The following is a 23,238-nucleotide window of genomic DNA, read 5'->3' as shown; positions in this document are numbered from 1 at the left end:
CTGGTGGAAGAGTGGAAACTCCCACGATACAGAGCTATGCTGCATGGCAAGGTGTTGTACATGACCTGTGAGGAAACCTGCTACAAGTTGACAGAAGATGGGTGTGAGGAAGCAGCAGAACTGCACTCCACACATGAAGAAGCTGACACCCGTCTGCTCCTGCATGCATTGCATGCAGCAAATGCGGGCTCAAAGTCAGTTATCATCACAGCTGAGGACACTGATGTCATGGTGCTTTGTCTTGGCTTCCAGAAGGACATCACCTGTCCCATCTACCAGAAGTGTGGGACTCAGAACCGCACACGGTTTGTCGACATCACCAAACTGGCAAGTTCACTTGGAGACAGCATCTGTTACAGCCTAATTGGCTTACATGCCTTCACAGGCTGCGACACTGTCAGTGCATTCGCTGGTCGAGGGAAGTTGAATGCCCTGAAGATAGTGAGAAAGCACACTTCCTGCCAAGAGACTTTTAGTCAACTGGGACAGACATGGAATGTGAGTGATGAGCTGTTCCAGAAAATTGAGCAGTTCACCTGTCGGATGTATGTTGCTAGTAGCAGCACTGCTGAGGTGAACAAACTGCGTTACCAGCTCTTCTGCACCAAAAGGGGAGAGGTTGAGTCCAGCCAGCTGCCACCATGTAGAGACTGTCTCTTTATGCATGTTCAACGAGCCAACTATCAGGCAGCAATATGGAAGTGCTGTCTGCAGGCTAACCCTGTGGTGCCAAGCCCTACTGAGTATGGATGGACAGACGATGAAGGCAAGCTGGCCATTTACTGGATGCGCTCCCCACCTGCACCAGATGTGGTCTTGGAAATGCTAACATGCAAGTGTGTGCATTCATGCAAAATGCCAAGCTGCATGTGCCTGTCAAATGGACTTCCATGCAGACATGTGCAGGTTACAGACCTGCAGTAACCAAAAACAGCAGGATGGTCCAGAACTGGACTTTGAACTTGGGGAGTCAGATGATGAGAGAAACGAGCAGTTTGATGAATGACAGTGTGATGATTCTGATGGTATTACTGTGGTAGTAGTCTATTGATGCACAGGATGTTGATTCTGGACTTGGTTACCCAGAGCTTGATAACAATAATGTAACCATATTCACATATACCCATTACCCTACCCATTACCATTACATATACCCACTAATGATATGGGATTACATGTATCATTGACTAAGTATATGTAAATGTCAATGTTGTTTAAAATATTAAAATAGTTCATTACCTCACTATGGTATTCCTTTTTATCATGTATTTTGATTGTGTATTTAAACAAATGTATAGAGACCAGTTTGTGACCTAACTGGCTTTGGTCTAGTTCTCATTTAAGGCTCACAATCACCTCACACAATGAAATAGTATGGGTATATTATACATTTCCTGAATCTTTACAGTCCTGTGAGTATTCCAGTTTTTGTGTTTTGTGTCCCTGATATTCCTAGATGCCACAGGGCTAAAAGAAAGTATATAGTTTAGGCGAAAATTGCAGAAAGATGTGTGTTATTGACGGGTTGAAGAGCTCAAGTGACCTCTATATTTGTGAGAAATATCCACAACAGGGCTTGAATGAAAGCTAAGAAGGTCCCCTTTAAAATGATACCAAAGACAATATTATAGAACATTGAAAAATGTCCTGACCATGAGGCTAAACCAGGATATGCACCAGCGTCTAAAATGCAATTTACTTTAGGGGGTGGTTAACTTCATGAGCTGATAACTGTGATACAGCTGCCACTCAGGAATGGTTATCATACCAAAATATCATCTACAGACATGGATCCTTTCAAAAATTATAAGTAAGTTTTGCCACCTTGAGTGTACCGAAATATCGTCTCGCCCATGGACTATTTCTATCCTCCATTATTTCTTGTTGAAGGACGTTTGGCAGTGGCGCCCCCAGAAATGTTTCATCGGGGAGGCCAAATGGGGCCACTGAAAATCTCGGGGTGGCACACCAAAACCAAAAGCCATGACTGAATTTCGGGAATTCTATGCTGCTGTTGTAGTATACTGTATAGCCTAGTTGAAAACTGTCAATATGAGAGTTGAGAAAAATATACATTATTGATTTAAATGAACAGCACCTAATGCAAAATATCAGATGAAGCATATTCTGCATAATCAGAAGCATATTCTGCATAATGCGACTCATGGCTGGGGGGCCAGCGGGGGGGGGGGCAGGGATAGTATCAGGGTGGCCGTGGCCACCCCTGGCCACCCCTTGGGGGCGCCACTGACGTTTGAACATACAAAAGTAAGCGGAATAAGATTTTTAAAAAATAGGAGGGGGGAGGGGGCAGAAACATGGCAGAGATAGGCCGACTAAAATTCATCATCTTAAACAGAAAACACATATCAGTTTTCACAACTATTTCAGTATTAGAAGGTACTTCCTTTGTACGCTGTACTGTCATTTTACGAGTGTGACATTTTGCTGGGAGAATAATTGAATCTAATAAGAAAAGAAAAAAAATATTATTTTTTTTGCATTTTCTGCATTGTTATCAAAGACTCCAAACAATACATCCCTCTAACGCAAAACGAATTCAGAGTAAAAGCAGTCTCATCTGGCAGGAGCAGTCTCATCTGGCAGGAGCAGTCTCGGCTGGCAGGACTGGCGTTAACCTTTCACACAAACCTCTGTAAATCGATGTGTTTTGACGACAGGATCACGCAAGGCAGCACCGCCCTGTAACAAACGTCATGTCAGCTCTGGGCCACTGACGAGATGTTTGTTTACTTGAAACGACAAGAGTCGTGGAAAACCTCCAGGATGGAGACGAGGGTTCGCCTCAGGGCACCGGATGGGCGGCGCCATCGCAGGCAGCGGCCTCCAGGTGTGGTGCACATGTCCCCGGCAGGAGGTGGAGGAGTCAGCGATGATGCGTTGGTGGAGGTGCAACTGCCTTTCAAGGTAAATTCGGTTGTTCTATTTTCCTTTATCCTCCGCATACGGGACGGCTTTTCCCGTTCACCCCTTCCGCTTAAGAGTGCTGCACATTTGTTCAACGCAGTCGCATTTGTCGGGCGTGCACGTGCGTGTGAGTGACAGGACGATAGATTGTTCATCAAACGGAAGTTAACAGTGTGGCTACTGACGGAGACCTGTGCAGGCAGGCAGGCAGGCAGGCAGGCAGGCAGGCAGGCAGGCAGGCAGGCAGGCAGGCAGGCAGGCAGGCAGGCAGGCAGGCAGGCAGACAGACAGACAGACAGATAGACAGATAGATAGATAGATAGATAGATAGATAGATAGATAGATAGATAGATAGATAGATAGATAGATAGATAGATACAGTGCATCCGGAAAGTAGTCACACCCCTTCACTTTCCCCACATTTTGTTATGTTACAGCCTTATTCCAAAATGGATTAAATTCATTTTTTTCTCATCAATCTACACACAATACCCCATAATGACAAAGTGAAAAAGGTTTTGTAGAAATTTTTTGCAAATTTATTAATAATAAAAAAATGAAATATTGCATGTACATAAGTATTCACACCCTTTACTCAGTACTTGGTTGAGGCCCCCTTGACAGCGATTACAGCCTCAAGTCTTCCTGGGTATGAAGCTTCAAGCTTGGCACACCTATATTTGGGGTATTTCTCCCATTCTTCTCTGCAGATCCTCTCGAGCTCTGTAAGGTTAGATGGGGAGCGTCGCTGCCCAGCTTATTTTCAGCTCTTTCCAGAGATGTTCAATGGGGTTCAGGTCGGGGCTCTGGCTGGGCCACTCAAGGACATTCACAGACTTGTCCCGAAGCCACTCCTTCGTTGTCTTGGCTGTATGCTTAGGGTCGTTGTCATGTTGAAAGGTAAACCTTCGCCCCAGTCTGAGGTCCTGAGCGCTCTGGAGCAGGTTTACATGAAGGATCTCTCTGTACTTTGCTCCATTCATCTTTCCCTCGATCCTGACTAGTCTCCCAGTTCCTGCCACTGAAGAACATCCCCACAGCATGATGCTGCCACCACCATGCTTCACTGTAGGGATGGTATTAGCAAGGTGATGAGAGGTGCCTGGTTTCCTCCAGACGTGATGTTTGACATTCAGGCCAAAGAGTACAATCTTGGTTTCATCAGACCAGAGAATCTTGTTTCTCATGGTCTGAGAGTCCTTTAGGTGCTTTCTGGCAAACTCCAAGCGGGCTGTCATGTGCCTTTTACTGAGCAGAGGCTTCCGTCTGGCCACTCTACCATAAAGGCCTGATCGGTGGAGTGCTGCAGAGATGGTTGTCCTTCTGGAAGGTTCTCCCATCTCCACAGAGGAACGCTGGAGCTCTGTCAGAGTGACCATCGGGTTCTTGGTCACCTCCCTGACCAAGGCCCTTCTCCCCCGATTGTTCAGTTTGGCTGGGCGGCCAGCTCTAGGAAGAGTCCTGGTGGATCCAAACATCTTCCATTTACGAATGATGGAGACCACTGGGCTCTTCAGGACCTTCAAAGCTGTAGAAAATTTTTTGTACCCTTCCCCAGATCTGTGCCTCGATACAATCCTGTCTCGGAGGTCCACAGACAATTCCTTTGACTTCATGGCTTGGTTTCTGCTCTGACATGCACTGTCAACAGTGGGACCTTATATAGACAGGTGTGTGCCTTTCTAAATCATGTCCGATCCATTGAATTTACTACGGGTGGACTCCAATCAAGATGTAGAAACATCTCAAGGATGATCAGTGGAAACAGGATGAACCTGAGCTCAATTTTGAGTGTCATAGCAAAGGGTGTGAATACTTATGTACATGCAATATTTCAGTTTTTTATTTTTAATAAATTTGCAAAAATTTCTACTATTTCTACTTCTACTACATTATGGGGTATTGTGTGTAGATTGATGAGGGAAAAAAATGAATTTAATCCATTTTGGAATAAGGCTGTAACATAACAAAATGTGGGGAAAGTGAAGGGGTGTGAATACTTTCCAGAGGCACTGTAGATAAATAGATAGATAGACAGATACTTAATGATTAGACAACATCTTTTGTGAATTCTTGCAAAGCTAAGATTCATAACTGGTAGTATCACTACAAATCAAATCTTACTTTATAGTATTTTTTTAATACAGACTACTTTATAGTCCATATTTTTTTAAAAACACAACACAGGACATCACAAAAACACAGCTGAAAGAGCAGTTCACAGGCCCACGATGATTAAAAGCTACAGAAATTTGTTCCAGTGTTTCCAGAAACAAGAGGAGGACCTGGTGTGCCTTTGTGTAGGCTCGGTTAACAGTATTATTATTAAAATCTTGGAATCAATTAATCGACACATACGTTTGTATATAAAATCCCTCAACACAGCGCGAAAAGTGGGGACATTACCAGTCACAAACACATGACCTGCACTCGTCCGTCTCGGAGGCTTGAGCAAGATTCTGAATGCATCATTATATGCATGAAGCAAAGCTCTTTATGAAAATTACAATTAAAACCCCTGGATATTCCCCTTCTTGCAATAGGAAACAGATGCCCAGGTTCACAAAAACAGCTGAAAAACTGTGTTATGATCTTTTTTGCTTTTAAATGCTCACAGAGTTGCTTTTCCAAAAATATAATCTTAACACACAAACGTGCTTTTGAGCAAGCTGAGCCAAAGGTGGGATTAGTTCTGTATGTACCGGCCTGGCCGCGGTAAATGCCGCGTGCTTGGCAACAGCAGTGACAATATGCAAATGTTTGTTAATTTAGGTTTATGTAACTGGTCCGGGAACATGCCAACGCAGCAAACGCGTGACGCTTTGAGCCATCAGACACGAATGCACCTTAATCAATACGATTCAAACAGGACTGTTGGGTTTTACTCGTGAAGGGTAAACCAGACCCTAAGGCATCCACCTGGGGAGTATGGCATGATAGTTATCTCTGTTTATCTGGCTCATGAGCCTCGTATGGCAGGTCGACAGGGATATGACCAAATCACCTGTCTTTCTCCCCTTCTGCATACTTCATGGGGCAATTGACAATGACACAAAACCACCTGGTAGCGAGTAGCAACGGATCTGAATTGGCTTTTCATTTGCTATGTGAGCTTTTTACATAGTTTTTTACATAGGCTGTTGCACTTTGTAAAAAAAAACCTCACATAGCAAATTAAAAGCCAATTCAGATCTGTTGGTACTAGCTACCATGTGTCAGTTGTGTCATTTTACATTGGCGGTTGTACTTTGGCGTGGTTAGCGCGGTCGCCTAACAGCAAGAAGGTCCTGGGTTCGAGCCCCGGGGTAGTCCAACCTCGGGGGTCGTCCCAGGTCATCCTCTGTGCGGAGTTAGCATGTTCTCCCCGTATCTGCGTAGGTTTCCTCCGGGTGCTCCGGTTTCCTCCCACAGTCCAAAGACATGTAGGTCAGGTGAATCGGCCGCACTAAACTGCCCCTAGGTATGAATGTGTGTGTATGCCGGTCCTGTGATGGCCTGGCGGCCTGTCCGGGGTGTCTCCCCACCTGCCGCCCAGTGACTGCTGGGATAGGCTCCAGCATCCCCGCGACCCTGAGAGCAGGATAAGCGGTTGGGATAATGGATGGATGGGTGTTGTACTTTGGGCCTCATGCATAAACATGAAACCTGCCTCAGAAGTCGGTGCGTCAGGATTTCTGAAGTCGAAGTGAGAATGAACCTAAATCGCCGCATGGCGTATTTACACAGTTGTTGTTTCTTTGTCAGCGTGGGGGGTTTCGAATATAGATAGAGCTATAGATATATGTACAGCTATGCTTCGCCGCACAGGATGAAACCTTACATGAAGACATGAAGAAGTCCTCGTGTTTGCAAAGCTCACAGCTTTACCTTGTGTCTCTACTTCCCCCGAGGTCCTTCACGGGCAGCGTGTACCTGGTAGAGCCGGTTTTCGCGCTCTACATCTTCAGCATGTCGATGGGCTTCATGCTGCTGCAGCAGTATGTGTACAGGAGACTGTGGCTGCAGGTCAGCGGTGCTCCATACCCCGTGGAGGTGGACAACATGTACTGTGCAGACAGCTCAACAAACCTGACGCTCACATTTCAGGTAAGGACGCACGGACATTCAAGATTACCACGTATCAGGACTACGTTCAGATACTGCATATTGCGATACACAATTCAATTGGCTAAATTAACAATAACTGGGATCTAGGACCAAAAATTCACCACAAAATGAGGTCTGAAAGATTATATTATTATACCCCCCCCCCTTTTCCTCACCGATTGTACTTGGCCAATTACCCTATTTAATGAGCCGTCCCGGTCTCTGCTCCACCCCCTCTGCCGATCCGGGGAGGGCTGCAGACTACCACATGCCTTCTCTGATACATGTGGAGTCGCCAGCCGCTTCTTTTCACCTGACAGTGAGGAGTGTCACCAGGGGGATATGCGTGATTTTTTTCCGTACCCGTTTTCCGGGAACTCTGCCTCTGATTGGCTAGTACTCGTTGCCTCCGTTGATTAGGTTGGTTAAGGTTAGGGTGGGGTTAGGGATAGGGTTAGCCAATCAGAGATAGAGTAGGGGCGGGTCTTCCCGGAATCCAGGTGAACGCTCTCTCAACGACTACTAGCCAATCAGAGGCAGAGTTCCCGGAAAACGGGTACGGAAAAAAATCACGTGGGGGATATAGCACGTGGGAGGATCACGCTAGCCCCCCCCAGTCCCCAAACAGGCGACCGACCAGAGGAGGCGCTAGTGCAGCAACCAGGACACATACCCACATCCGGCTTCCCACCCGCAGATACAGCCAAATGTGTCTGTAGGGACGCCCGACCAAGCCGGAGGCAACACGGGGACTCGAACCAGTGATCCCCATGTTGGTAGGCAACGGAATAGACCGCCACGCCACCCGGACGCCCCTATATTATTATACTTTCCATTACCAAACAGCTCATTGTGACGAGCCTCAGTTGGCTTCTTAAACATGGCATCATAAGTACTTTGCTGTCCACCAGAAGTACTCAGATGAAAACCCTGACCTCTGCACACACCCCATCTACTCCCTTTCTGACCGCATCTGCTTTGTGTTGTCCTCTCCTCCTTTTTCTTTGCATTCTCTCTCCAGGAGGTTCAAAGGGAAACGTCTCTTTTTTTCCTGTACTACTACCTACTAGTTTTTTTCCCGGGCCTGCTGCCCTCCCTTCTCCTGGTGAATTACAGCGACTTCTGGGGCAGAAAGGCCGCCATATTGCCCCCTGTGGTTGGAGGCTTGTTTTTGCTCTTGACCTGCTTTCTCACCAGTTACCTCTCTCTCGACCTGAACTTCGTGCTTGGAACCGCTGTTGTCACCGGGTTTTTCGGGGGTATGGAAACCTTGTTGGGGGCCTGCTTTTTATACATGGCCGACTGGTGCGAAGCAGGTGAAAGGAGTGGCAACTGGACAATTTTTGAGGGTGGATCTGTGAGCGGTAACCTCCCTGAGGTACATGATGGTGGAAAGAGGGAGAGGGACTCCAGAAAGAATGGCAATCATGAAGTGGAGGTGTGTGAGGGAGGTATAGTTGGAGAGGAGGACACCGGTAGGAGTCAAAGTAACAGTAAATACGCCAGGATTCGGACGGTACGAATGGCTGGACTGGAAATTATCCCGGGGCTGTTCTCGGGCCTGTCGTCTCTTTGCACCGGATACTTCATCCGCACCGCAGGGTTCACCTGGCCCTTCCTCACCGCGGCCCTGCTGCTCCTTCTGAACCTGGGCTACGTGCTCTTTGTCCTACGAGAGACCCTGAACACTGCAGCGTCCCCATGTCCAACATCATCCTCCTCCTCCTCCTCCTCCACCTCATCGACGCGCATTTCAACAGAGGCTGACCCCTCCTCTATATCTAAACTCCGGGTGATGATTGGTCATCTGCAGAAAGTATATCTGATATTTGTGTCGGGTTCCCGCAGGAGAAACACTGTTCTGGGGATGATGCTGGCAGCCTTCGCATTGCACACCGTAAGTCAGAGACCCCCACTACATCACCTTCATCATCCTCCTTTGCTAATTTAGAACGCATGAAAAATGGATTTTCTGATGGTTAATAATGTGTGTGTGTGTGTGTGTGTGTGTGTGTGTGTGTGTGTGTGTGTGTGTGTGTGTGTGTGTGTGTACAGACCTCGTGTATGTGCCTGTCAGTTTATTTGGTATTATGGGAGGCTGCCTGGGGTGTAATCATTGAAACACTTGCGTGCGAACAATGCGCTTGTGCACACATCTGAAACACTTGCACATACATGTGATACACTTGCACACATCACACAGTAACATGTTACCCATACAACACATAGTAACATGTTAACCATGCAACACATAGTAACATGTTAACCATGCAACACATAGTAACATGTTAACCATGCAACATATAGTAACATGTTAACCATGCAACACACAGTAACATGTTAACCATGCAACACATAGTAACATGTTAACCATGCAACACATAGTAACATGTTAACCATGCAACACACAGTAACATGTTATCCATGCAACACATAGTAACATGTTATCCATGCAACACATAGTAACATGTTATCCATGCAACACATAGTAACATGTTAACCATGCAACACATAGTAACATGTTAACCATGCAACACATAGTAACATGTTATCCATGCAACACATAGTAACATGTTATCCATGCAACACATAGTAACATGTTAACCATGCAACACACAGTAACATGTTAACCATACAACACACAGTAACATGTTAACCATGCAACACACAGTAACATGTTAACCATGCAACACACAGTAACATGTTAACCATGCAACACACAGTAACATGTTAACCATGCAACACACAGTAACATGTTATCCATGCAACACACAGTAACATGTTATCCATGCAACACACAGTAACATGTTAACCATGCAACACACAGTAACATGTTAACCATGCAACACACAGTAACATGTTAACCATGCAACACACAGTAACATGTTAACCATGCAACACACAGTAACATGTTAACCATGCAACACACAGTAACATGTTATCCATACAACACACAGTAACATGTTATCCATACAACACACAGTAACATGTTATCCATACAACACACAGTAACATGTTATCCATACAACACACAGTAACATGTTATCCATACAACACATAGTAACATGTTAACCATGCAACACATAGTAACATGTTAACCATACAACACCGAGTAACATGTTAACCATGCAACACATAGTAACATGTTAACCATACAACACCGAGTAACATGTTATCCATACAACACATAGTAACATCTTATCCATACAACACATAGTAACATGTTAACCATGCAACACATAGTAACATGTTATCCATACAACACATAGTAACATGTTATCCATACAACACATAGTAACATGTTATCCATACAACACATAGTAACATGTTAACCATACAACACATAGTAACATGTTAACCATACAACACATAGTAACATGTTATCCATACAACACATAGTAACATGTTATCCATACAACACATAGTAACATGTTATCCATACAACACATAGTAACATGTTATCCATACAACACATAGTAACATGTTATCCATACAACACATAGTAACATGTTAACCATGCAACACATAGTAACATGTTAACCACACACACTGTCTGATCAGACATGACAGTTAAAATGATCAAACACACATGCTTATTTTTTGGAACGGTTGAAGGGTGCACGAGGCAAATGTGTATCTCTCTCTCTCTCTCTCGCTCGCTTGCTCTCTGCACACCAGCCTGAATGGCTCTCCAGTACTGAGTAAGGAGGCTGGGGACTTGAAGTGGAGAGCTAATAGGTGTTCACAAAGAGAATGATATTATCCTCATCCCGGTGTCAGCGAGATTTTTGCCCCCTAATGGAATTAATGTCCAACTTGGGAAATTATATGGATGGCGTTTTATGCAGCACTTAAGACCTGTTTTTTTTACTGTTTTGGTCTTTGGGGGAAAAAAAATTCTTAGTTGTATTTTAAGAAAACCTCTAACAAAATGTCTTCAAAGTTAAAGAAGATCCAGTCCTAGGATTTTAATTCGGTCAAACAAGTTTTACTATTAAATATTAATATAAGGAGTGTCATCTTTTTTCAGCTTTAGAAATGTAACCGGTTATTTTCTTGCCCGGTGCGGGATTCCATACGGCGTGTACTGCACCACAAGGCGACATCACTAACCGCTCGGCTAAAGGGTCAGACCCGCTAGCTAGGGACTAACGGGTCTTATTAGTAGTTTACAGAAATATAATTTGATTTGTTATAACTTTTTTTAGTACACTCTCTCGGCATACCCAATTTCTACGACGCTGAGGGGGCGTGGCCCTGAGCTCACAAGACTGATCGTCCCCCCCCCCCCCCCCAACTGTACTCGGCTAATTACCCCACCCCACTCGCTGTTACACCCCCTCTGCCGATCCGGGGAGGGCTGCAGACTACCACATCTCCTCCGATACATGTGGAGTCACCAGCCGCTTCTTTTCACCTGACAGTGAAGAGTTTCCCCAGGGGGGCATCGCGCGTGGGAGGATCACGCTATTCCCCCCGGTCCTCCTCCCCCTCCGAACAGGCGCCCCGACCGACCAGAGGACGCGCTAGTGCAGCGACCAGGACACATACCCACATCCGGCTTCCCACCCTGCAGACACGGCCAATTGTGTCAGCAGGGACGCCCGACCAAGCCGGAGGTAACACGGGGGTTCGAACCGGTGATCCCCGTGTTGGTAGACAACGGAATAGACCGCCACGCCACGCCACGCCACCCGGATGGCCAAAGACTACTGATAGTTAGCTAGCTCTCTAGTTCACGAACTCACATGATGTTGGTAGGCAGCTATTTGAAAACAGACCAGCTGACAGACTGGGGGAAATTCTTTTGTTGTCCAATCAAATCAGGGTACAAATGACACAATTTAATACCAGAAGCAGGTTGGTTTTATAGGAAAATATGATTTTCTTTGGACTGGATCGTTAAGTGAGAAACAACGTTATATGGCTCTGTTTCAATGAAAGACATCTGTACTGGGTGAGATGTCAACATTTCTTCACGAACATGATCATATCCGCGCTTCCTTGTAATAAATCTGCCAACATTGCGGCCCTGTTGTTTGAGCTGATAGTAAACGTCAAAGTATCCTCATTGTCCCTTACAGGGACATCAGTTTGCAGCCAGTATATATAAAACTCTCACACAAACAAAACATGCAAACACCAAGGCAGAACTGACACATCACTGATGGACAACAAAAAACAACAGGACACAAGGAGAACCAAAGGAGTTCAAATATGCAGACCATGGAAACTACCGACCTTCAGACAACAGAAGAACACTATCTACTATTTAACAACTGAATGGCAGTGGGGACAAAGGAGGCCTCGTGTCTCTTAGTCCTAATACAGGGCATCCTCAACCCACGACCTGAGGGTAACAGCTCAAACTCTGGCCGAAGGGGGGGGGGGTGACCTTGGCACTCCGGAAGGGAAATAGCCTTTCTGAACACCTTCCTGTTATAAAGGTCAGTAAGCTGGACTTGACGTCTCCCTGAAACCTTACTAGCCCATCTGATGAGTCTAACAAGCCTTTTTTTTTTATTGGCCAGGGTCAAGTTACCAAACCACGTAACGATACAGTACATTAAAGCCGTTTCAATAAAACTTCTATAAAAGAGAGTCATCTTCTGGGAGGAGACATTAAATGTACACATTTTCCTCAGGGAAAAAAGTCTTTGTTGGACCTTCTTTGACGTGGAAGCAACAAGCGTGAGACAAAAAGCACGAGTTTCAAAGCACAATTTGTTGTCGAGAACAACCCCCAGGTATTTGTAGCTGTCCACAAGCTCAATGTCAGCACCTTTAATGCTGGTTGGTACAGGACTAGGGGGATTCTTTCTGAAGCTGATAGGGGCGCAGTCTCAAACGCTTACATGCCCAAGTACCTTTGTTCAATGACACAGCAAGATATAATATATATATATATATATATATATATATAAAACTGTCACTGATCAGAGCAAAGATCCAGCAAGTCTCTTTTCCTGAAGCCACTGTATAGTACGTCATGCAATAGTAGGCTGTAATACCTCCTCTGGCCACTAGACGTGCCAGTCTCCACGACTCCCAACAGACCGCCGTCCAACTGGTAGATAAACCAGAGGACCACAGCAAAGGCAATACGCCCGTTTCACGCCGCGGCCATCTTGGATTTAAAAAAAAACCAAGTGGTGGGAACTTAGCCACGCCCCCTTCTTACTCAATCGGAACTCAACGCAGCTGGGGCCAGCAGCAGCAGCAGCAGCAGCAATAAACATGGTTTGGACTACCAACCTCGAGCACCTACCGTCATTTACCCCAATATGCAAACTAAGCTCGATCTTTTCTTCTTCGAGTACTTTCTGCCTCTCCTGTGCCAGTGAGGAGAGACACACACACAGGGCTGTATTCAAAGAAGCTGTTTAATCACAATAAAATAAAAAATAAGATACATTTCATTGTTATACTGTACATTCAATATTTATACATTAGACTGCCCCATCTACAATATTTTCATTCTTTGTCCTTTAACTTTAACAAAACTGTTGGTTCATTTTAAACTAAAATATGTTCGGTCAACCGTCATTCTGTTGTAGCAATAAACAGGAACTGGCTACCAACTCAAATCATCAATTGTTTACTAAACTGAGATAGTGATTGCTCATCTCAAGGTGTGGGCTAAAAAATGGGACTGTACTGAAATGAAGTTAAATATGTTTCAATCTATCTAAGGTCTGTGTGCACTATTTTCTTGTCAGCTGGATTTAACAAAGGTTTAAAACAGTGGTCCCTGAACATTTGTTAGGAGAGCACACACAGTCCACAGTTGGTTGACTGTTCCACTTAGTGAAAGGGCTATGACTCCATCAAAAATGTGGTACTCCTTTATGCGTCTTATTGACGTGTATTCTCAAGCCAGCAATACTCTGTGTGTCTGTGAGCTCATCACAGCTGAACTGTCCACTTGAGCCTAAAAATGCAGGGATGGCAAGTTTTACATTTATTTCATCGAGCAGGTCTTTGATAAGGAAGCCCTTATCGGCCATGACCTCATCACCTGACTCTAAGAGGTCCAGAACACCTGACCTCTTAGTTATCTCCTTATCAGAAATACATCTTGTGTATAGATTACTTACCAGGCTCACTAACCCTGAGGGAGTGATCCCAATTAGGGATTTCAGTGTAGTGTTACTTTTATAATGGGAGTATGTCGTGGTGTTCAAAACCTTCGAACTAGCTGTCTCGATGCGGATCTCTGTGCAGTCTAGTATCACTCTTGTGTTTGGGTAGAATTCCCTGAATACTGGTGGCATTAGCTCATCTACTGCTGCTCTACTAGGCCATATTGGGAGGGTCCCTAACATAAAGAGCAAATAGTTGGCCCACGTCGTACAGTTCCTGCTGACTGTGGCCGGCGACACATTGAATCGTACAGATAAATCCAGAGCAAAAAAGCCCTGCCTCACACGGCACAAGAACAGGAAAAACTGATCAATCAGCGATAAATGCTCTGCATGGAAGCCAGACACAGAAATGTGTTCTAGGTTATGGCTGTTCCTTTGCATTTGAGTCCATCGCACCATGGACTCTGCAGTAGGCTGTAAAACTAGGAAGAGTGCTTTGAGGGTGTGGTAATCCTTAAAACCAGTGTAAAACCTGATCAGATTGGGCGCACACTGGAAGCGTTCTAGACCAAAATGCTCACTTTTCAGCTTTTTATTTTCGTCCTCCAGGAAAGTGATGCGTTTCTTTACTGCGTCAAGCTGGTCTTCCACAGAAAGGGGCTTCACGTCGTAGTCATGATCAGGTAGAGTCGCCCAAACCTCACTGGACACATGAGGATATGTCATACATGTGGGAAGCAATATCAATCCACACATTTTCCTGTTATCAAGATGATGTGTCAGAACAGAGCTATCCACTATTGAAAGATTAGTGAATATATATATATATATATATATATATATATATTATACAATGCAGTAATCTACATGTTTGAAAAATTGTATTGTACTGACAGTAACAACTCACCTATCTCCCTCATGTTCCTCTTCATGTTCCTCTTCATCTTCTTCCGCTATTAAGTCACCAATGCGACTACAAACAGGAGCAAACATTTTTCAACGTCAAACTTCTGTCTCCCTTCTAATGTTTTAGTCACAGTGAAACTGGTCACCCCAATATTATTAACTGGCTGTACATGGTGCAACCTCTGCAGCTCAATGCATACAGTAGGCCTACATGTACATAATGTCTGTTGCAATAATAGCAGGAGGAGTAAACATTTAGCCATATGGCATCTTAATGTGTCAGTTGAATTTAGGATGGTACACAGCAGTACGACATGTTGCTTCCAGCAGTGTTTTCAACGAAGTAAGAAGGGGGCGTGACTAAGTTCCCACCGCTTGGTTATTTTTCAATCCAAGATGGCCACGGCGTGAAATGGGCGTATGGTCCACTGACACAGCTGTCGCCCCATTTTATGTCCTCAGTCTGTCCACCGAGCTGTCTGTTTGTGTTCATCCCGTAAGACCGTCAAATTCCTCCACTGAAATTCTGATCACTGAGGTCAGAAGGCTACAGATTCTGGTCTGCTAAGAAACATTGTGATATGAAACCGAAATTTACGGTGAGCCAAACAACAATTTGAAACAAAGCAAACGAACGGCAGCCTGAAGCAGTTCGTGACCTGAGGCACTGACACTAAACCGGAAGACACCGTCACATCGCTTTGCCCGCGGGCGCGAGGTAGAGTTTTGTCATCTCTTCTCAGACCTTAGAAAACTGGCCTGGCCGATTATTACTTTTGAACTGTCACATTTTAAATTGTTGTAGTTCAATTTATTAACCGCGATGCATTTAGATTATGTATTATGTACGAGGGAGTTTCAGGTAAAATACAATGCACATTTTGAAGCTTGCTTACTGTGAAAAGAGCGGAGACGGGTCGAGTCGGGCGCCGCCATCTTGGCTCAAAATAACCTACAACCCGATTGGCTCTTGAACACGGAAGCCACCTGACGTGGCAGTTCCGGTGACGCAAGGAGAAAAAAGGCAGGAGCGTAGTGCTGAGCCGCTGGCTTCAAGAAAATGCCGGGAATTGAACACGTTGGCTGTTTCTAGGTTGATCTCAAATAGTGTGATAATTCTTGTAGCTGGAATAGCGATGACAAAGTCGACATTTTTAAGGTGAATTTACGGAACATATTGTGGCGAATTCGGGTCCCGTGGTTGCGTTGTCCCCCGAATTCGCTACAATATGAATCGCCCACCGCCTTGATGACCACCTTCCAGGCTTGTTGTTCCATATTATTGTTGCATTATATATCAGCAGGAAGAAGCACAAAGCAACAATCAGTTTGTCCTCCAGCTTGACCAGAGCTCAAGGATGTTTTTATTTTTTCAGCCTTTTTCTCGTCTATGTATGTATATGTGTGTGTGTCAGCGGTATGTAATACATAGCCTTGATTCTGTACAGCCTTTTATAGGGGCATAAATTGTTCAACTCAACCTTCCCTCTTCTTCCCGCTCTTTCAGATGTCCCAGCGTGGTGCGTTTATGGTTACCCTCTATGAGCTAAATGAGCCTCTGTGCTGGAGTGAGGTGTTGGTTAGCTATGGCTCACTGCTGACCTCACTCACCTGTCTGACCAGCTTTGCAGGCGTCTTCTTCCTTTCCCGCTGTCTCGGAGAACATCATATTGTCCTGCTGGGACTGCTGTCTATCAGCGTAGGCCTGCTGATGGCTGCAGTCGCAAAGACCACGCTCCTCATGCTCCTGGGTGAGCATGTGCTGAATGTGGATTGAGGGTCTAGAATAGATAAGGATGTTGTCAGTTGTCGTCTTCAGTGTCTTTCTCTGTGGTAATGCAAATTGCTCTGGGACTACGGTAGAGCTATAGCTACAAATAAACTCAACTTCATCTACGGGTGTGCAAGTGTTTGCGTATGCTGGCATATACTGTATGTTTTTGCAAAACAATGTTCATTTATGCTGTTATGCAAACATCTAGCTTGCGATGCTCTGTTAATTTACTGGTGTGCCCTGCAGTGAGGATTCCTCTGATGCTGTCTGCCGCACCCAGCGCTGTTCTCAGGTCTATGATGTCAAAGGTAGTACTGTCCTCTGAACAAGGTAAGGTTATTCTTACATCACGGCAACCATACTTACACCAGTGTACATCAGTGCAGAGTTGACCTATTCTTCCACACCGACACTTTCATCCAGCCCACATACCGCGTGGAATGATGGCACTTGGGTGGTCCACTCCTGTTTGCCAGATCTGGGCCAGAACCAAACCATAGCAACGCTTTATGTGCCACATATTTGCCAAAGGTGGCCTATATTTGTTTTGTGATATTTGGGCCATATTCACCATTTACCACATGGGCCACTTCAGGGTCACATCCAGATTACATGTTGCCGAGAGCACCGCATCTTTGCCAAAAAAGGCCCACATTTGATTTGGCGTATTTGGGCCATATTTGCTATTGTACGTGTGGGCCACTTCAGGCTCACATCCATTTTGTCAGGATCAGAAGAAGGCCATCAGTGCCGCATCATTGCCTGAAGTGGCCCACATCCAGATGCTATCTGGGATCTGGCCAATTACTCCACTCTTCTGAGCTGTCCTGGTTACTGCTCCACCCCCTCTGCTGGTCCAATGAGGGCTGCAAACTACCACGTCTCCTCCGATATATGTGGAGTTGCCAGCCGCTTCTTTTCACCTGACAGGAGTTTCGCCAGCGGGACGTAGCGCATGGGAGGATCATGCTATTCCCCCCAGTTCCCCCTCCCCCCTGAACAGGCGCCCCAACCGACCAGAGGAAGGCGCTAGTGCAGTGACCAGGACACATACCCACATCCAGCTTCCCACCCGCAGACACAGCTACTTGTGTCGTTGGGGACACCCAACCAAGCCGGAGATAACACGGGGATTCGAACCGGCGATCCCCGTGTTGGTAGGCAACGGAATAGACTGCCACACCACCCGGACGCTCGAGTTGACCTATCAGTATTTCCATCTCACTTCTCTGTAGGTGCAGTGTTTGCATGCATTGCATTTGTAGACTTGTTGAGTGCCAACCTGGCACAGATGATGTTCAGCAGCACGTATGCTGCCACCGTTGCCTGGTTCTCCGGGTTCATCTTCCTGCTGGCCTCGTTCCTGTCCATAATTTCAGCCGTTCTGATTGGGTGAGTCGGCTCAAAACCACTCTCATTGGACAGAATTAGAAGCTTACTGTAACATTTGAAACAAGTCGTTGCTAATTGCTAATTAGTTCCATAAATCTAATATATACACTACTGTTCAAAAGTTTGGGATCACCCAAACAATTTCGTGTTTTCCATGAAAAGTCACACTTATTCACCACCATATGTTGTGAAATGAATAGAAAATAGAGTCAAGACATTGACAAGGTTAGAAATAATGATTTGTATTTGAAATAAGATTTTTTTTACATCAAACTTTGCTTTCGTCAAAGAATCCTCCATTTGCAGCAATTACAGCATTGCAGACCTTTGGCATTCTAGCTGTTAATTTGTTGAGGTAATCTGGAGAAATTGCACCCCACGCTTCCAGAAGCAGCTCCCACAAGTTGGATTGGTTGGATGGGCACTTCTTTGAGCAGATTGAGTTTCTGGAGCATCACATTTGTGGGGTCAATTAAACGCTCAAAATGGCCAGAAAAAGAGAACTTTCATCTGAAACTCGACAGTCTATTCTTGTTCTTAGAAATGAAGGCTATTCCATGCGAGAAATTGCTAAGAAATTGAAGATTTCCTACACCGGTGTGTACTACTCCCTTCAGAGGACAGCACAAACAGGCTCTAACAGGTACTATTTAATGAAGATGCCAGTTGGGGACCTGTGAGGCGTCTGTTTCTCAAACTAGAGACTCTAATGTACTTATCTTCTTGCTCAGTTGTGCAACGCGGCCTCCCACTTCTTTTTCTACTCTGGTTAGAGCCTGTTTGTGCTGTCCTCTGAAGGGAGTAGTACACACTGGTGTAGGAAATCTTCAATTTCTTAGCAATTTCTCGCATGGAATAGCCTTCATTTCTAAGAACAAGAATAGACTGTCGAGTTTCAGATGAAAGGTCTCTTTTTCTGGCCATTTTGAGCGTTTAATTGACCCCACAAATGTGATGCTCCAGAAACTCAATCTGCTCAAAGAAGTGCCCATCCAACCAATCCAACTTGTGGGAGCTGCTTCTGGAAGCGTGGGGTGCAATTTCTCCAGATTACCTCAACAAATTAACAGCTAGAATGCCAAAGGTCTGCAATGCTGTAATTGCTGCAAATGGAGGATTCTTTGACGAAAGCAAAGTTTGATGTAAAAAAAATCTTATTTCAAATACAAATCATTATTTCTAACCTTGTCAATGTCTTGACTCTATTTTCTATTCATTTCACAACATATGGTGGTGAATAAGTGTGACTTTTCATGGAAAACACAAAATTGTTTGGGTGATCCCAAACTTTTGAACGGTAGTGTATATATATATATATATATATATATATATGGTGTGGTAGAAATTAACTGAGCTTTGTTTGTGTTTAATGTCACCCTCAGAGTTTTAATGCTCTTCCCTCTGGATGTGGTTGAGGATATGAGCAAACTCACAGCTGAGGAGTGAATTACAGATGCAGCCAGCAGCAGAAAGATGCCAAACCTGCCTCAGTGGCAGTCTACCTACCAGGAATGGGCAACATGATCCAGAAAGGGCTGGTGTGGATGCAGGTCTTTGTTCCAACCAAGCAGTTACACACCTGAGTCTACAAATCAAGGTCCTTAGCAACAATTATTGGTTGACCATTAGAATCAGGTGTGTAACTGCTTGGTTACACACCATCCCTGAGCTTACAGCCTGGCTACTGCCGCTTTACATTCTCACTTGTTCCCCCTTGGCCCCAAATTTGCCCCTGTAGGAAAACACCATAAAACATAATTAAATAAATTGGGAAACTTGCTGACTAATGACTTAGTTGGACACAGTCTCATAGTCACCGTACACCAATCACAGTGCTGAAGAGGCTGAAGGGGAGACAATGAAGGATGACTTGAATAACCTGACTGAGGGGAGTGAGCGACTGCGACTCCTCGCCGGCCGGCCCGCATCCTCCTTTCCCCTGAGTCAGAGCAACACAGCCGAGATATTCCAGATTTATTTTACATTGTCGGTTGTCAAATTATGATGTAATGAGAGGTGTCGATCTTTGAAGACCACTGCAGAAAAAAGTAAAAAGAGAGAAAGGGGACAGAAACAAGCTTTTATTTTAAAAAAGAAGAAGAAAGGAATGTGGAATTTTAGTGCATTCTGCCTTATGAAGGTTACACCAGCAGTTTTCCCATAATTCATTCAAGTGATACTATGTATGGCTTCTTTAAGCTGAGGGAGAATATTTTGTCGGATTCACTTACTATAGCCTATTAGAATTATCCATTATCCATATAGTCTGAAATATCTCTCTCTCTCTCTCTCTCTCTCTCTCTCTCTCTCTCTCTCTCTCTCTCTCTCTCTCTCTCCACTGCATGCTGGGAGGTTGGGTGTATTTTTTTTTTTTTTTTTTGCTTAATTCACTTTTTCTACTGCTTTCACTTTTCCTCTCTACATGGTAAGGTAAGAGAAGTTTAATTTTACTTCGTTGCTGGTTGTTGGAAAGTGACTGGAGTAGCTGGTCAACCGCTTTTATTTTGGCCCAGGCAGGGGCTCCCAGGACTAACCTTTTCAGGGAACATCACCAATGCAGTTAGCTCATCAGCATACGCTGACGATGTCACGGTTGTCATAACAACTCAAAACGATCTACAAATTCTCAAGCGGAAATTGGCCTTATACGAACAAGCTTCCTCTGCAAAAGTCAATTGGTCAAAATTTGAGGGTCTATTACTGGGGGAGTGGAACAATAAAGAGAAGCCGACATTACCAGCAGAGCTGCAGTGGAATACAGAAGGGATAAAATGCTTAGGTGTCTTTCTGGGCAGTGACTGCTTTCTGAGCAAAAACTGGGAGCATTTAATTGAAAAGATCAGTGCCCGATTGTCTAGATGGACTTGGATCAAGCCTCAGTTGTCCTATAGGGGGAGAGTCTTGATTGTTAACAACTTGATTGCCTCGATGTTCTGGCACCAGTTTACAGTTGTAGAACCTCCGGACACGCTCATAAGGGAAATACAGAGGACGCTGGTGAACTTCTTCTGGGGAGGCTTTCACCGGACGAAGTCTGCTGTACTGTTCCTACCAGTGCTAGAAGGGGGACAGTGCCTGATTGACCTCCACAGTCGTATCATGGCTTTTCGCCTTCAAACTGTGCAGTGACTTTTATACCATGACCAGCGACTTTGGAGTGAAAAAGCATCTGTGTTGCTTCGGAGGGTTATGAACCTGAACTACGACAAACACTTGTTCCTTCTGGACCTGGCTGGCATGGAGTTCACTACGACACCCTTCTATCAGTCTGTCCTCCAAGCTTGGGTAACGGCCTTACACACCAAAAGAGACTCCTCCAGATCTATGGCAGTGTAGGGGAGGAACCACTGTTCCAAGATACGCTGCAGGGTGCTCAGCTCCGTAAGTGTACAGAGATCCCTCATGAGAGCTGGACTTACAAAGTTAGTGTGTCTCAGATCAGGAGGACAGTGGAAGACGGCTGGCATTTTGAGCCAAGAGACTGGCTTTAAATCTCTCCGTTTGATGGAGAGGTTGTTGGAGGAAGTGATCAGTGCACTTCCTGGCTTCTTCAGAGAGGCACTATGAGCGGAGAGTGGAGAGGATCAGCCAGCTATGCGGCCTGTTTTTCCATCTTTGTCAATCCGTGCATCAGTAGAGGAGTAGGAAGAAGTGAAGGGGCCCATTCTGTCTTTCAAAACACCAGAACTACATGACTTCTTAAGTACATCACAGAGGGCCTTGTATGCAGTCACTGTAAAGGTTCTCAACAGAACATCACTAGCTGGCATACAGGAGTTGAGGTGGTTGAGTGTGTTGGCACCAGGCTCATCCCCCAGGGGCAGCTGGAGGTCCCTGTACAAACCCCCCATAGAGAAACGCACTGCGGATCTACAGTGGAGGGTGGTACATGGGGCTGTGGCTACGAACAGACATGTGGTACACATTGATCCTAGGGCGGGGAGCCACTGCTCTTTCTGTAATGATGAAGAAACTCTACAGCACTTATGACTCAGATGTCCCAGGTTGAGCCCTCTTTTCTCTGTACTGCAGCAGTGGCTCAGAGGTTTAGGAGAGGTTCTCGAAGATAGCCTGTTTGTCTTTGGTGCGAGGTACAGGGCTGTACAGTGCAGACGTGTCACCTTGGTTAATTTCTTGATAGGTCGGGCAAAAATGAGCGTTTGGCTTAGTAGAAGGAACAAAATGAATGGCACAGGGTCCACAGATGCTACACTCGTGTTCAGGGGTCTAGTGGCTGCTCGGCTGAGAATTGAGTTCATGTTTTTCAAACTTATTTCAAACTTGGAAGAATTTATTTCTATTTGGGGACATGGGGATGTGCTGTGCACAGTGGTAAACCAAGTGCTTCGTCTTAATTTCTGGAAAAAAAAGGGAAAGTCTGTGTCTTCTTGTTTTTACTGTGTATACTGATTGTTGTGTTTTTCACTATGTATATGAGTATTTGTGTTAATGTTGTTATCTTGACGTGAATGAAGAATTGGACCATTAAAGGCTTGGTTAAAGGTCAAGGTCTCTCTCTCTCTCTCTCTCCCTATCTATCCATCTATCTATATCTGTGTGTGTGTGTGCGTGCGTATGTATGTATGTATACATGCATATCAAAAATATTAAGACCATGAAGGTTATAACTTTTTATTTGACAATGTGCTATGTTTCCTTGAGGGCCTTAGTACATATTTAAATGTAATGAATTTGATTTCTTTTATCATACAAACTCAGACTAATGGACAATATATTGTAAATTTGTTTAATTTTACTGTGTAAATTCTTGACTCATAAAGTGAAATTTCCTGATAAATGAACTCCTCTTTGGCATATTCTTGTCAGATGTATAGAATTATATGATGATTATATGTATGATTTAAATGTGGTTTGATGTCTCGAGAAGAAAAAAAAAGGGTAAGTCATTTTGCATACTTTTGGTTTGTAATTTTAGTGAATTCTTCTGGCTATAATGGTTTTTTTTTTTTACAATAACATTTAATTAAAGATGTTTTTGCCACCGTTTCCGTCACTCCTTTTTTTTTTTTAGCACATGCTGGTTGTAAAACAATAGATGGCGCCAGA

At 44.7% G+C, this 23,238-nt stretch overlaps 1 protein-coding gene across 1 annotated transcript; it reads left to right on the top strand.

The window, feature by feature from the left end:
• Positions 1-2,818: 2,818 nt before the first annotated feature.
• On the top strand, positions 2,819-19,617 carry LOC130117075 (solute carrier family 46 member 3-like). The gene is made up of 8 exons (XM_056285223.1): positions 2,819-2,928; positions 6,819-7,014; positions 8,036-8,327; positions 8,514-8,911; positions 16,513-16,756; positions 17,026-17,109; positions 18,015-18,171; positions 19,554-19,617. The coding sequence occupies exons 1-8, from the start codon at positions 2,819-2,821 to the stop codon at positions 19,615-19,617; spliced, it is 1,545 nt and encodes a 514-aa protein (XP_056141198.1).
• The last annotated feature ends 3,621 nt before the right edge of the window (positions 19,618-23,238 follow it).

The sequence above is a fragment of the Lampris incognitus genome, chromosome 8 (genome assembly GCF_029633865.1).
Source record: "Lampris incognitus isolate fLamInc1 chromosome 8, fLamInc1.hap2, whole genome shotgun sequence".
In the NCBI taxonomy this organism is placed as follows: Eukaryota; Metazoa; Chordata; class Actinopteri; order Lampriformes; family Lampridae; genus Lampris; species Lampris incognitus.
The sequence above is the reverse complement of the archived record's forward strand: the minus strand, read 5'-3'. Positions and strand labels throughout refer to the sequence as shown.

Excerpts from the sequence above, each read along its gene's own strand:
- LOC130117075 (XM_056285223.1), top strand. The coding sequence starts at position 2,819 with ATGGGCGGCGCCATCGCAGGCAGCGGCCTCCAGGTGTGGTGCACATGT. Across the intron at positions 8,912-16,512 it reads CAGCCTTCGCATTGCACACC|ATGTCCCAGCGTGGTGCGTT; the intron begins GTAAGTCAGAGA and ends CCGCTCTTTCAG. Across the intron at positions 18,172-19,553 it reads ATTTCAGCCGTTCTGATTGG|AGTTTTAATGCTCTTCCCTC; the intron begins GTGAGTCGGCTC and ends TGTCACCCTCAG.